At 36.0% G+C, this 15,782-nt stretch overlaps 1 protein-coding gene across 2 annotated transcripts in view; it reads right to left on the bottom strand.

Annotated features, from left to right (window-relative positions):
• Positions 1–15,056, bottom strand: part of LOC135842642 (glutamine--fructose-6-phosphate aminotransferase [isomerizing] 2-like) — a 36,728-nt gene extending 21,672 nt beyond the window's left edge. For both annotated transcript variants that reach the window (XM_065360193.1, XM_065360194.1), the window contains exon 1: positions 14,878–15,056. In XM_065360193.1, the coding sequence (XP_065216265.1) occupies positions 14,878–14,884 (7 nt within the window). In that variant the 5' untranslated portion in view covers positions 14,885–15,056. The remainder of the gene's footprint in view (positions 1–14,877) is intronic.
• Between the last annotated feature and the right edge of the window lie 726 nt (positions 15,057–15,782).

The following is a 15,782-nucleotide window of genomic DNA, read 5'->3' as shown; positions in this document are numbered from 1 at the left end:
AGCTTTTATTCGAGTATTCGGCGAGATTTTAGAAAATTGAATGTTGTAATAGGTATTACGGTGGTAGAAAAATTCGTCGACTCGGCTTTAGCAGCGTATAAAAGACGAAGCCGGGGATTGCGCGTTACTCGTATATTATAAAGATTTGTTTCGTTTCTCGTCTAAGTCGCTTTGGCTTTGGTTTTGGCGCGACAGAGACAGAGGCAGCGACAGCGATAGCGAAAGCGACGCAGCCGAAAACTTATATTCGAACAATAGATTTTTTGACGAACAAGATGGGGCATGGAGCATGGAGCGAGCAGCTGACGCCTCTCGGCTCCTTTCCTCGATGCGGTATTTATCATAAAGTTTAAAAGCTTTCCGACGTTTCTGTATTTGCAAGTTATAGGTTAATTTAAAGTTTCTTTAAAATTACATAATATCGGAGTTGTTTGCAACTATTAAACGAGTGATCAAAATTTCAACTTGTAAATTAGCTTTCGTATAGTCGCAGAAAAAGAGAAGCGGCGCCTGTCAAAGTACGCGTACCACGTATGCCTATATGTATCCTTCCTCTACTAAGTCTCCACCTGTATAGTGTACAATGAATAATGTATGCTTCTTCTGCTGCTGTATTTACACATCAACATTCAATGCTGGAACTGGTTCTTTGCCAGCAATAACTGAAGAAGAAAATTATTGCTCGAGTAAATTGTTAAACGTTATTCGCGCGGCTGTGTCTTCGTCGTCGTATGGATTTAATGAAATTCGATGCTCGATTGATTTTAGCCAGACATAATCCACAACTTACTTAGAGTACCTGAAACGTGGCGTGGAGTGAATCTACCTTTACACCTGTTATGAAATTTTGAAAAAAATTGCAACAAATTAACCCTTTAACGTCTTGATGAGTTACAACCGATAATATTTTCAAAATAATCCAGCTTCTTCGATTTGAAATGTATAGTACAACATGACATACCTCTAGGCTGTTGGCAAAATATGAACCTTTCGATGATATACTTATGTAGAACAAAAAAAAAAATGTCCTAGATTTGGACGAAAATGGGCGAAGAAGTTCATTCTGAATTGAAGACTACGTGGAAAAATTTTGAGCTCCCCCTCTTTTCAGGAAACTAAGGCAACTAAGCCAAAAGTCCTCAAAGTAGTGTCATTTTTGAAAAAAAAAAGTTCGTTTTTGCCAGTTTTGGGTTCCTTGGTCACTCTGAAACTGGTGTACAATTTTTTCAAAAGTATTAGTACGTAGGAAACGAACGATAAGTGGTCACCACTTTTGATGCAACCATTCCAGTTTTTCGTTTTCGTATAGCAAAAATTGTAAAAGGGCGTATCGGGATTTAATCGAATGTACTCGCTACTCGCTATCATGCCCCAGCAACCATCAGACATAAAAATGATAGATACGACTACCGATAATGTGTATGCCATGCCACCTTTGGATTTGAACGTAACCTGCTACGATATACAGGCAAAAAGCCTCATCGCTTTTTGCGTTAGCGAATTGAGAAAATATGTACGCGGAAATTTATTTAAGCGAAGTGCGTCGCCTAACATGTAATAACCATCTTAGCGTAAAATGATAAAAATGGATAGAAAAAAAATTCACCCAAAAAAGCTGCCAGCGGCAGATTTGTGACGGCTTTGAAGAAATTGAATTTTGTTCGAGTACACTACACACGCGTCACATAAGCCCTTACATCTAAAGGCACAGAGTAAGCATGCCTACTACACCCCCCCCCCCCCGGTACATTTACCCACGAGTATATTCCCAAATATCTAGTACCTGCTTGCTTTGCCATCGTCTATTTAGTTTTTAGCTTTGTATTTCACTTTTTGTTTTCTCCGATACTATTTATTTCGGTGGATGTGTTTGTCGTTTCGTTTTGGTATTGGAAATTTTTTTAAATTATTGTTTCACCGTTGTTCACGTGGAGAAAAATGGCGAATTTTTATATTTTTGGATGTAGAGGAATCAGAGGGAAATAGGAGTTGACTGAAAAATGGTGTTTTTGAAAATTGGTTAGAAATTGTTGTACGTAAATGCGAGTGGAAAAGTTGAAATAAAAAAATTACGTTTCTAATTTTGTGATACATTCAAATAAGAGGTTTTTTTTGTGGTGGTAGGCGGGGACACTGGTGTCTAAGAAGAACCCCCATAAAAAAATTCCAAAAAAATCAAAAAATTTATTCAAAAACTGAAAAAACTTGAATTTGACGAAAAAATAAAGTTTTAAGCATATGAAACCGGACTTCTTTGGCAAACTTTGAATCGAAAAAGGACTTATTAGGCAAGCAAGGCAAAAATGAACGCTTTCTGTACGTTTTGGCAAAAAAAGCACAAATTTTTTTGCCATTTTGGGAAAAATCATGACATGACTATTCGACTATTTTATCAAAAACATACCTACTTCTTGAGAATTTTGACGAGAAAATATCGAGTACAACTGTTACAGTGTTGGTCAAATTGACAATAATTGACACTCTAAAAATTTGAGCAAAAACAGGATTTTTTTGAACAGTTTTGCCAAAAATTGGATCTTTTTTACTATGTTACCAAAAATGAACACTTCCTGGCAATTTTGACAAAAACGAGCACTTTTTGACAATCGTGCCAAAAATGGATACCTAGGTACTTCATGATCATTTTGACAAAAATTGACAATTTTGAACATTTTTTGACTTGGACAAATTCGAAAAAAAAACAGAACTTTTTTAGAAAGTTTGGTTAAAAAAACAGGATTTTTGTTTGACAATCTTAACAAAAATAGACACTTTTTGACAATGGTTCCAAAAAGGACCTTTGTTGACTATTTTGCTAGAAATTGACGCATTTTGACATTTTTTCCTTGACGCTTATGGACTTGAGCAAATTTTGCGAAATGAAAACCCAGAACCTTAGCAAGTTTGACAAAAAAACAGAACTGGATTTTTTGTTTATTGATAATTTTGGATCAAACAGAAGACTTATTGAACAAATGAGACGAAAATCAATTCTTTTTGGATGTGAAGGGGGGGCGGCATTACAACTTTTGAGTACGGCCATCATCTACAATAATTGTAGTCCAGCATATGACAATAGGAGTAATTGCACCCCCCCCCCCCGCCGGCGCCGATCCTCCGGGACAACTGTTTTCTTGAAGGGGACATCCTAAGAAACATTTTATCACCTGTCAAAATTTTAAGTGCTAAAGTGCGTTTTTCGATTTTTGGTGAATTTTTGAAAATCCAATTTAGGCCAAAATTGAGGGGAAAAAATAAAAATTTTACCAAATTGACCAAGAAAGCTGAAATTTGGTATAAACCCTATTTTCGACCCGCCAAATCGATTGGAAACGGTTTCAACCCGTTTTGAGCAGTTCTGGAGCCTCCAGCAGATTTTTGAAACTCGAAATTCCCACAAAATGCCAACAAATTGGAGTTGTAAAGCTGAAATTTACTCTACACTCCAATTTTAACACCTGCTGAAGACGACTTCAGGTGAGTTAAAGTTATTTTAGAGCCTCCAGCGACTTTTTGAAAATTACTGGAGCCTCCAGTGGATTTTTGAAACTTGAAATTCTCGCAACATTAATCTATCAAATGGAGTTGGCAAGCTGAAATTTACTTCGCAGACTACATGGTGGTTTCAAATGGTTTTGAAGTTTCCAGCTACTTTTAGGAAATTTCAATTTTCCAAAAAAACGCCTTACAACCTTTCAAAAGGTCGCTGGAGGCTCCAAAACGACTTGAAATCCACCAGCAGTCAACTTCGTAGCGTATTGAAATTAGTTTGCGGAATGATTTTCGACTCTCCTTCTCAGTTTGATGAAATTTTGAGGAAATTTCAAGTTTCAAAAATCTACTGGAGGCTCCAGTAATTTTCAAAAAAGTCGCTGGAGGCTCTAAAATGACTCGAACTCACCATAAGTCGTCTTTAGCGGGTGTTGAAAATTGGAGTGTAGAGTAAATGTCAGCTTTCCATCTCCATTACATGAAATTTTGTGAAAATTTAATGTTTCAAAAATCTGATGGAGGCTTCAGGAATTTTCAAGAAGTCGCTGGAGGCTCCAAAACGACTTGATATTCACCTGCAGTACGTCGTAGCGTATTGAAATTAGTTTTTAGAATAAATTTCAGCTTTACCACTCCAATTTGATGGAATTTTGTGGGAATTTCGAGGTTCAAAAATCTGCTGGAGGCTCCAGAACTGCTCAAAACGGGTTGAAAACGTTTCCAATCGATTTGACACGTCGAAAATAGGGTATATCCCAAATTTCAGATTTCTTGGTCAATTTGGTAAAATTTTGATTTTTTCCCTCATTTTTGGCCTAAATTGGATTTTCAAAAATTCACCAAAAATCGAAAAACGCACTTTATCACTTGAAATTTTGACAGGTGATAAATTTTTGCATGATCTTTCGATCTACCTTTGTAAGGTTTGAAAAATTTCGTGTAAGTCCTATGTTGAAACGCAAAATCTGCAATTTCGGCTGACCTGTCAATAAAAATGGTCGCCATTTTGAAAGTAAGGCCAGCTTTTTTTGAGCAAGTTTGCTTTAAAATGTTCCTTAGGATGTCCCCTTTAAGAAAAAAGTGTTCTTGGAGGATCGGCGTCGGGGGGGGGGCTTCAATTACTCCTATTGTCATATGCCAGACTACTCTGCAAGTATAAAAATAGAACATTATAATTATGAAGTACGAATTGATGAATTTTTTTCGGATTTCTTCTAATATCCTATCGGTTTAAAAAAGTTATTTCGAAAAATTTCAGTTTCCCGAAGTTAAATCGAAAGAGCATAAAAATACGTCACCAGCCAAAATTTCAGATGCTGATTTTTGTTGAATTTTCGGAAAATTTCACTAAATTGAATGAGAATGCTGAAATTTGGTGTGTACTGTTATTTTCGCCTTGAGCGAATTGGGATGATGGAATGAACTAAAGAGCAGATTTAAATGGTTTTGAATTGTTTTCAAGATTTTTAGTGCGTCGCTCAATCAGTTCGTAAGTCAAAAATTTTACGCGATAACATCATTTTTAAAAAATTAATAAAGCGCCAATTTTTCAAATGAGCCATTTCAAATTCTGTCCCTTCCAACTCGCCACGAGTTCTCATATATTCGTAATACTGTTTCCAAATTACACGCGTTCTAATTTTTAAAAAAATTGTTGAAACCAATTTTCCAAATGTACGTGAGTGGATTAAGATTACCTGCCTACATTCTTTGAAATTACATTTTAAAAGTAAACAAAAAAAAAAACCTCGCGCGAGAATTTAGCGAAATCCAATTTAAAACAGATTTCCTTTTGGTATTTTTTTTCAAAGGTGCGAAGTAAATCCATCTGTGAAAAAAAATTAACGAGAAGACGCTTTTATTTACTCTTGGAGTAAATAAGGCGTATATAATGAAAAACGAGGCACTGTACGGTACTAAAAATGAAGTCGCCAAAAATCCAGCAGCAGCGTAAATTTTACACTCAGCGTGAGATGAAGTTAACGGTGAACGGTATAGGGAAAGTTGCAAGGTACATAGTACGGTAGGTGTTCGCGAAAGTGGAAAAATTATCGTAGCAAAATAATTAAATTTGACGCCGAGCTGTTTTAAATTTCAGTTTATAGTCCAGTGGCGAAATGTAAGTAAACTACGTTTTACGAGTATGATGGAAGCGCGAAATTTCCTACGATGAACTGAAACGTCTAAGAAACTTTTTGAACCCTGGAGGCATTCGCTGATCCCCATAAGAGGGTTGTAGAGAGTAAGGCTCAAAGTGAAGGGGGATTGGTTCCTCATTTTTCAAAATTTGGTTATTTGCTCGTTCGTGGGGTCGTTTTAATATTGTAATTTAATCCCACTCAGTTCATATATGTCTTCACTTTCAAGAGACGAGGGGGAGGAGTGCCTCAAATTTGAATGTTTCTTGACTGAAAATGACCTCGCAAGAAGGCCCAGATTGACAAATTTTGAAAAAAGGGGAGCTTTTCGGTATGTCTCCCGGATTTAAAAATTCCTTTTCGATGTCCTTTTGTCTCAGACCAAATTTCATGCTTCTGTAATGAAATGCAGATTATAACTAACACTTAAAATTGCAGTTTTCCAATGGACTACTCTGTCTCACAATGTTATGAAAATGTGCTTGGTTGGCCAACTGGCCTTGAATATTTTTTCCTTTCTCTGCCATAACTAATCACTATTTAATAGATACGTAAAGATAATGAGCTTTTGCTGCAGCAAAAGTCGTAAGTTAAGGGATGCGGTGAGGGGGTGTCGCGCCGGTGGCGTCGGTTTCGGCATCGGCGTCGAAAGTAACGGTTTAAAAACCATGTTATCATTTAACGTCAAAATGTTTACACTTGGAATACAGTTTGTAATTTATTTTGTTCGCGAGCGAAATAGCGAATACACATCGTCAGAAGGCGCGAGTGAGTAGGAGTACTGAGTAGAGGCGCAAAGCGGTCTGTTGCGGTCTCGTCTTGAACGCATACCGTGTCATTTGACGAGAATATGAATTTTAATCTCCAACTTCTCCGCTATAATAAAGTACGTAAACGTATAATCTTTAAAGTGAAGCTAAACGTGAAGCAGCGAGCAAGAGGCGGAGGCGGAGGAATGAAAATTTCTAAAGCCGTACGAGTACTACAGCTCGCGACTCGACGTAGCAAAGATGAAAAATTGAATTTATATCCCCTAAACAAGTGAGATCATTAAGAGTTTTTCCGCAGTAGGCCAGTTGTATAGTTGGGGCTCTGACTGGAGCTTTTTTTCTCTTGTTACGTAGGTAGGTGGGCTGAGTTGGGCTGTGTACTCGCACAATTACACGACGAATGCTCGTATAGAGTGACGGAGGTGGCTAAATTGGAGTAAAACAATCGCAAACGAATAAAGTAAGAGTAACCCAGTTTAACCCTGCAAAGCCCGAATCCTCGAGCCTGCCAAATACCACATATGTTGTAGCCTATACGAGTAGGTATTATACTCGTACGGCTGCGAGCTAACTTAATATTTTAAAAGCTAATGTTGAGCCGAGCCGAGCCGGTATTTTTTCTTTCTGGATTTTTTTTTGTTTTTTTGCGATACCCTCGAATATACTACGTGTAAGTACGCGGATTACGTACAGTATGGCAGCAAAAATAATGCACGAGTAGGTAGAGTTTTTTTATTCGAGACCTGTTGAGGAAAAAACACGAGCGTACGTACGGCTACAATATGGAGAGAAGAAAAAACGACGACGACGTTACGTAATTTTCCACATTTTCGAACACCGTGTCAAATAATCGATTGAAAAATTTTTCATGTCATCGCATTTTATATAAATGTAGGTACCTATTCGTGTATGCAAAACAATTTTTTTTCTACTAGTTCCATCAATCGTACGGGTATAAGTATAGGTACATGGTACACACTGCACATACGTGTACGAGTATATCTCGAGGTGAAAGCAAAAACCATTGGGCAATGCTGTCAAAGTGATTTGATGTACTCGCATGATATATGTACGATGTATCTACCTACTCGTACATTTACCTATCTCGTATTACGTTCGTCGGTCTACGTACTGCATTAGGTATACTCGTATTATGTATTTCTACCTACACGTAGGTATGTATTTCGTGCAAAAGCGAAGTGCATCTAGTTCATTTATACGTCCGTATAGCATCAGCATCGAATAAACCAGGACGTAAACGTATATTTGTGGTAAATGCGTTGTATGATTGTATGTACCTACATTAGAATTCGGACTACCTTGTAATTAACTCCCAAAAACCATTCCATTTGATCCAGATCGTGTTTCGAAATTTAATCGTATATACGAGATTCTTGAAACGGATTCCTCAAAGGTAGCTAGATTTAGACTAGAAGAATTTTAGGCTAGTGATTTGAAAAACCGAAATAAGTATACATATGATCCAGTACATGACAATAGGAATAATTATTACACCACCCCCCTCTACCACAAACCGATCATCTGGGACAACTTTTTTCTTGAAGTAGACATCCCAAGGAACATTTCAAAGCATACTCTGTCCAGGAAGGAGCCTTCCCTGATATCCTTAAGGTCAATATCGTGACACCTGTGTTCAAAAAGGGTGATAGAAGTGCCATGAATAACTTAACTACAGACCCATTTCTATAACATCAGTGTTTTCCAAAGTTCTAGAAAGCTTATTCTATAAATGTATATCAATTTTTTTCAGTGATAATAATTTGTTACACAGCTCCCAATATGGGTTTTGCAAAAACAAAAATACAAATGGTGCCATTTATCACCTTATTCACAATATCTTGGAAAATGACATTATAGGGTTATTTCGCGATCTTTCAAAAGCATTTGATATGATTAATCATAAAATATTGCGAGGTAAACTAGAAAATTATGGTATTAGAGGGGTGGCTTTGGGACTGGACCATATCCTTTCTCAAAAATAGAACTCAAATTGTTAAGACAGAAGATATAAATGGAGAATACCATTTCTCTGAACAATATCCAGTTGAGCAAGGCGTTACTCAGGGGTCAATAATGACCTTCCAAAAAATGTAAGGAGTAACTTGATCCTATTTGCAGATGACACTACAGCACTGATTCCTATGAATATGGGTGTCTCAGTACAGCAGGTTGTGGATGATTTGGTAATATGGTTCAGAAAAAATAAAATGAAATTAAATGTTGAGAAAACAAACCTAATATATTTTGGTCACAGCATACGAAATTTAAATTTGACGCTGCCTATTACTAAAGTTGAATGTCTACAATTTTTAGGAGTATACATCAACTCCAGTCTAAAATGGACTGATCACGTAGACTATCTAGCTGGAAAATTATCATCAATAAATTATCTTCTTTGGCAATTAAAAGGTGTCACCAATGTGCAAACATTAAAAATGGCATAATGGATTGTTCCAGTCTAATATGGCATATGGCTTGGTGTTTTGGGACGCTAATATCAGTCTTATGCAGAGAATTTTTGTAATACAAAAACAAGCAATTAGAATCATCTATCGAATACAAGTTACAGAATCATGTAAGAATCTCTTTCTTTCAAATGAAATTTTAACCTTACCCTGCTTATACATATATCTGATAGCCCAAATTGTGAAGAAGGGCATAGTAAAATTACATACCTCTCAACATAGTCATAGAAATAGCCAACAACTACATAGCACACAATTCAGGACTAAATTTTACCAAGCTAGTATAGACTTCATGGCTGCAAAAATTTATAACAATATTCAAAATGAAATCAAAATTATCAATTGCAAAAAATTATTTTCTAAAACTCTGAAAAAATGGCTGCTAAAAAAAGCATCCTATTCAATAGATGAGTATATGGACGCTGTTACATAACTGAGTGCATTACAAATTGAACTTTCAGCAACTCCTTGAATTTTTGATTTATCATCTTCAATAGTCCTGATTATTTATACATTATACAGTATCATTGTTTCCAGGGATGCGATGATACCGTATCGATACGGTATCGATACTTCTGAAAATATCATGATACGTATCGATAAATATCATGATACTTTTGTTTGTTTATTTAGCTTAAAAAGTTGGCTGAAATGCCAAAACTTTCACAGATAAAAAAAGCCAAAAACAAACAAAATTCAAAAGCTCAGTATCAAGTTTGGATCGATACGTATCGATACACTACTGATCTGATACATATCGATAAATATCATGATATATCGGGTATCATCGCATCCCTGATTGTTTCTTTTTGACTTTTTTGTGTAATCAATAATTTTATGATGTTGTAAATAATTCTAAGAATCTTTATAAATGTACAAAATAACTATCTCAATTTTTTAGACTGTATTTTTTTCTGATTTATTGCAATTATAGACACTGGACCTGCGTAAAAGACAACCAACTGGCAGCCATCTTGGCCAAATATCCTGAGTAACGCCAATTTATCCCTCTGGGTGCTCTTGGCTGTGCTGTTGTCAAATTCTTGAACCAATTACTTGTAAAATACAGCGCAGCCAAGAGCAGTGAGCATACAGTGGGAGAAATTGACACTACACAAAATATCACCACCGTTCCTTTTCCCCGTTGCCTGCAGATTGAAGTACAGCGCAGCCAACAGCACCCAGCGGGATAAATTGGCGTTACTCAATTTTTCTTTACCGTTTCAGTTCCCCTCGGCCTGTAGTTGGTTGTCTTATTCCGCAGGTCCAGTGTCTATAATTGCAATTATGTTTTTTTTTTTAAGTTTCCATTATTTTTATTGATGGCGTTTATTTAAATATCTGTGCTGATCCTACACCTCTATAATGCTGCACATGGCGCATTAATTTCATATTTTTATTTCATTTTATTTCATTTTATTATTCATTTTTTTATGTATCTTTGTTTGCAAATAAGTCGACTTTGTAAATGCAGCAATGCTGCCTATTGCAAAAAATGAAGTTGATTTCATTTGAAACAAAGGCTGGAGGCTCCGAGATTTTTTCAAAAAGCCGCTGGAGGCTCCAAAATGACTCGAACTCGCCTGCAGTCGACTTGATAGCGTGTTTCAAGTTGGAGTGCAGCGTGAATTTCGGATTTCCTACTTCATTCGATGAAATTTTGTAGTAATCTGCTGGAAGCTCCAGAACTGCTCAACACGGTTTGAAACCATTTTCAATCGATGTGGCTGGTCGAAAATTGGCCATATCCAAAATGTCAATTTCGTAAAATTTTAATTTTTCCCCCATTAGGCTTAAATTTTATTTTCAAAAATTCACCAAAAATCGGAAAATGTACTTTAGCACTTGGAATTTTGGCTTGTGATGAATTAGTTCAAACAATTTCGTGCGTAAATGTGGCCAATTTTTTTCAGGAGTGGGGGGGGGTTAGGGTTCGATGGGAGGATTGACGCAGGGTATTCGTGTGAAAATTGTATTTTCGCCATCACGTTCAACTCAATCCTTTAAAAATTTTTAAAGAGTGATTTTCAAAACTGCGCCAGCATCTCTTATTCGAAAATTTCAACAATCCCCATAAATCGAGTTTGTTCGCACCGAAAAATTTGATCACGATTCCAAATCTTCAGTGAAAAATGATACCTAGTACATACTTGAATATTCATTTGAAAAAGTTCTCAACTTGGTACCTTACCTATGTTTCAAAGTTGAACTCGTTCGATCAAAATTTACTCTATGAAGAACTCATCAACGTTTCTCTTGAGATTGAAATATGTAGGTAATCAAAATTCAAATTGTTGAGCGAGGGAATTGAGAAGTTGTAACTCGACTGGAAAATTTTTGTTGACATTTCACTAACGCGAACATGTATTCGAATTCGACGTGAGTAAAAGTAAAGCTACCTACGTATAATTACAAAATGTTATCATCTAATTTTGAAGAGATAACTCGCTGGCCGCTGGTGGGAAATTACAATTATGTAGATCGTATAAATGCTGCTGACACGTACGAGAATTTTTTTTATAACCATTATCGTCACTTTCCCGGATTTGCGTTGATGAATTTTTGGCCTTTTGCCTACTTTCATCGATTAAATCTGCATAGCTACGAGTACCTATATCTATATAAATGTGTACGAAGATAAAAATTTGAACTAAACGACCCCCACGATAAAAATTCGACGTCGAGTGGGTGGTACAAGGGGAAAGAAAATCGATTCACCTTACATTACACGGAGATTTGCTCGAATTAATTCGTGATACTTTTTTTTTAACGATACGTTATCAGAAAATCAAATCAGCAGACATTTAACGAGTCGTTATAATTAATTCGATTAAAAAAGTAAAAAAAAAAAAAAACTAGTTCTATAAATAATACGTGTACACGTTAGAAATGCAGCACTGTTGACTGTACCAGTGTACCTATTTCATATACCGAGAAATTAATTCAAAAATACAATTTAATCGAGCCAGTTAGATAATTATTCATGAGAGGGGAGTACCCAACCACCCATGGGTAATTTTTTTTTCGTTTTTTCCTTCGCATATTATCACACTTACCTACTTCATTTTGACTTCCTACAGCAACTTTAAACTCGAGTATTTAGAAAGTATTATTACGTAATTATTTTTGCATATTTTAAAGGTGGGGTAGATTTAAGATGCATTTATTATGTACAAAGTAAGTCATCGATTATGATTGTTTAATTAATGTACCAGTATGTTGTTTTTGTTGTTACAGGTAAGAAGATTGGTTAATGGATTTTATGCGAGAAATAGTGTTATGTTGTGTAGAAACGGAACAGTGAAGTGAACGTCCAATCCAGTCCAGTATTAAGATGACATTGACCTTATGTAATTGCATTATTACATTTATGACACGTACACGTATCGTATCACAACTGGTGTAGGTACTGCACTTTTTTAGCACAGTGTAGGTGTATCTTAACTCCTACAGTAATTATTTTTGTTTTCGTAAAGCCGCGAAATGAGTTTTAATATGAGAATTTGATTGGTCCAAGTACTAAGCAGCAAATGCTTGGTTGTTTTTCCGAATAAAGAAAAGTCCGGCATATGACAATAGGAGTAATTGCACCCCCCCGCCGATCCTCCGGGACAACTTTTTTCTTAAAGGGGACATCCTAAGGAACATTTTAATGCAAAGTTGCCAAAAAAAAAAGTTGGCCTTACTTACGAAATGGCGGCCATTTTGATTGACAGGTCAGCCGAAATCGCAGATTTTGCGTTTTAACATAGGACTTGCACAAACTTTTTCAAACTTTACAAATGTAGATCGAAAGATCATGCAAAAATTTATCACCTGTCCAAATTTCAAGAGCTAAAGTGCGTTTTTCGATTTTTGGTGAATTTTTGAAAATCGAATTTAGGCCAAAAATGAGGGAAAAAATCAAAATTTTACCAAATTGACCAAGAAAGCTGAAATTTGGGATATACCCTATTTTCGACATGCCAAATCGATTGGAAACGGTTTCAACCCGTTTTGAGCAGTTCTGGAGCCTCCAGCAGATTTTTGAAACTCGAAATTCCCACAAAATTCCATCAAATTGGAGTTGTAAAGCTAAAATTCATTCTAAAAACTAGTTTCAATGCGCTACGAAGTACTGCAGGTGAATTTCAAGTTGTTTTGGAGCCTCCAGCGACTTTTTGAAAATTCCTGAAGCCTCCAGCAGATTTTTGAAACTTTAAATTTTCACAAAATTTCATCGAATGGAGATGGAAAGCTGAAATTTACTCTACACTCCAATTTTAACACCCTCGGAAGACGACTTTAGGTGGGTTCAAGTAATTTTAGGGCCACCAGCGACTTTTTTTGAAAATTACTGGAGCCTCTAGCAGATTTTTGGGACTTTAAATTTTCACAACATTAATTTATCAAATGGAGTTGGCAAGCTGAAATTTACTTCGCAGACTACATGGTGGTTTCAAATGGTTTTGAAGCTTCCAGCAACTTTTAGGAAATTTCAATTTTCCAAAAAAACGTCATACAACATTTCAAAAAGTTGCTGGAGGCTCCAAAAACACTTGAAATTCACCAGCAGTCAACTTCGTAGCGTATTGAAATTAGTGTGCAGAATGAATTTCGACTCTCCATCTTGGTTTGATAACATTTTGGGGAAATTTCAAGTTTCAAAAATCTACTGGAGGCTCCAGTAATTTTCAAAAAAGTCGTTGAAGGCTCTAAAATGACTTGAAATCCACCAGAAGTCGTTTTCAGAGGGTGTTAAAATTGGAGTGTAGAGTAAATGTCAGCTTTCCATCTCTATTTGATGAAATTTTGTGAAAATTTAAAGTGTCAAAAATCTGCTGGAGGCTTCAGGAATTTTCAAAAAGTCGCTGGAGGCTCCAAAACAACTTGAAATTCACCTGCAGTACTTCGTAGTGCATTGAAACTAGTTTTTAGAATGAATTTTAGCTTTACAACTCCAATTTGATGGAATTTTGTGGGAATTTCGAGTTTCAAAAATCTGCTGGAGGCTCCAGAACTGCTCAAAACGGGTTGAAACCGTTTCCAATCGATTTGGCATGTCGAATATAGGGTATATCCCAAATTTCAGCTTTCTTGGTCAATTTGGTAAAATTTTGATTTTTTCCCTCATTTTTGGCCTAAATTCAATTTTCAAAAATTCACCAAAAATCGAAAAACGCACTTTAGCTCTTGAAATTTGGACAGGTGATAAATTTTTGCATGATCTTTCGATCTACCTTTGTAAAGTTTGAAAAAGTTTGTGCAAGTCCTATGTTAAAACGCAAAATCTGCGATTTCGGCTGACCTGTCAATCAAAATGGCCGCCATTTCGTAAGTAAGGCCAACTTTTTTTTTGGCAACTTTGCATTAAAATGTTCCTTAGGATGTCCCCTTTAAGAAAAAAGTTGTCCCGGAGGATCGGCGGCGGGGGGGTGCAATTACTCCTATTGTCATATGCCGGACTACAAGCAATGATGCAGAAATGGGAAAAAGAAATCAATCTGAGGATAAGCTTTGCTGCTCCTGCTCATGATTGATTTGATTAGGTACTGTCTCCAAAAATTCGCAGTATTTTTAAAGTACTTGGCTTCTTTGTAATGTACTAAATGTAATTTCTTTACTGAAGACTGAAGTATACGAAGAATATTCGTGTTGATAGGAAAATATGAAATGTAGTACAAGCTCGAGTACGATCGGCTTTCGAAGCTTTCTCTAGAAATTACACACTTTCACGAACGAAACCCATTAAATTCAGCGAATGAATCGAGTATTAAATACGTAAAACAAAATACGCGACATTATTAGTAAATTCATAACGAATTTCATCAGATTTTGTAGAGAAAAACTGCCACCAAGGAATACTTTTTGGTTTGTTTACTTCTCACATAAAGTACTGATAAGAGTGAAATTTGGATCTAGTTCGGCGGTATTCGCAGCTACCGAAAGATGGTTATAAAAGCTCATACCTACGATGCGATGCATCAAACTAAGAGTAAGTGAATGGCTTACCGCACATATTGATGAACTGGTTTCCGAATAAACGACACAGGCAAACAACACGCGTCTAATTTATTATCACACTAATAATCATTCCTTTTTATATTTCACGAACCCAGATGATGCAGTGTTGTAGTGAACTGAGGCGAGTATCGCGAAGCGATGCTACAGTATTGCTGAATTCGACCAACTAAATCAACTTGATAATTTTAATTCGAGCTATTTTATCGAGTAATTCCGTTCGCAATCACGTTATCGATAAATTAACCGTAATGAATGGAATTTTTTCAAGGTATTTCTAAGAACGTAACGAAATTGGCGGGGAGAGTTTGAACAACACTGTTTAGTTCGTGGTGACATCATCGTCGTCCTTATCATTTTTTAGCGATATGTAAAATTTTGAGAATTTCAGACCGAATTGAAAAATCATTTTGGTTGTAAAAAAGAATAAAGTGTACGTGGGAAGAATGACGTATTTTATTTTGTCGATTTGAAGTTGAAATTTTTACCGAGTGAAGTATGCACGAATGTCCCTTGAACTGTTGATCATGAAGCATTTTTTTTAAAGTTACGACGATTATACCTACTCGTACAGTCATAAGCCATAAAATATGCAGTTTTACATTATGTACTTTATTACCCGCTCGATTTATATGTATTTTAATTAAACTAGTATGAACAGTTAGTAGAGTAGAGCAGCTCAACTTCTCTGCTCAATGAAGTGCTGAATTTACCATTTGAGATTCGTGATTGGTTGGGTTTGATTTTTTCTGGTCATTATTAGTCTTACTGTTTGATATTAATCAAATATCACTCAGTCGAAGTCGATTCAAATTTGTATATCCATTCCAATCACCAGATTTTTTTTGTGCAATAGTATCTAAATTTTTATTTAAATTGAAGTCCAAAAGAATGGA

Source organism: Planococcus citri, chromosome 4 (genome assembly GCF_950023065.1).
Source record: "Planococcus citri chromosome 4, ihPlaCitr1.1, whole genome shotgun sequence".
NCBI lineage: Eukaryota > Metazoa > Arthropoda > Insecta > Hemiptera > Pseudococcidae > Planococcus > Planococcus citri.
This window is presented reverse-complemented; position numbering and strand designations above follow the sequence as displayed.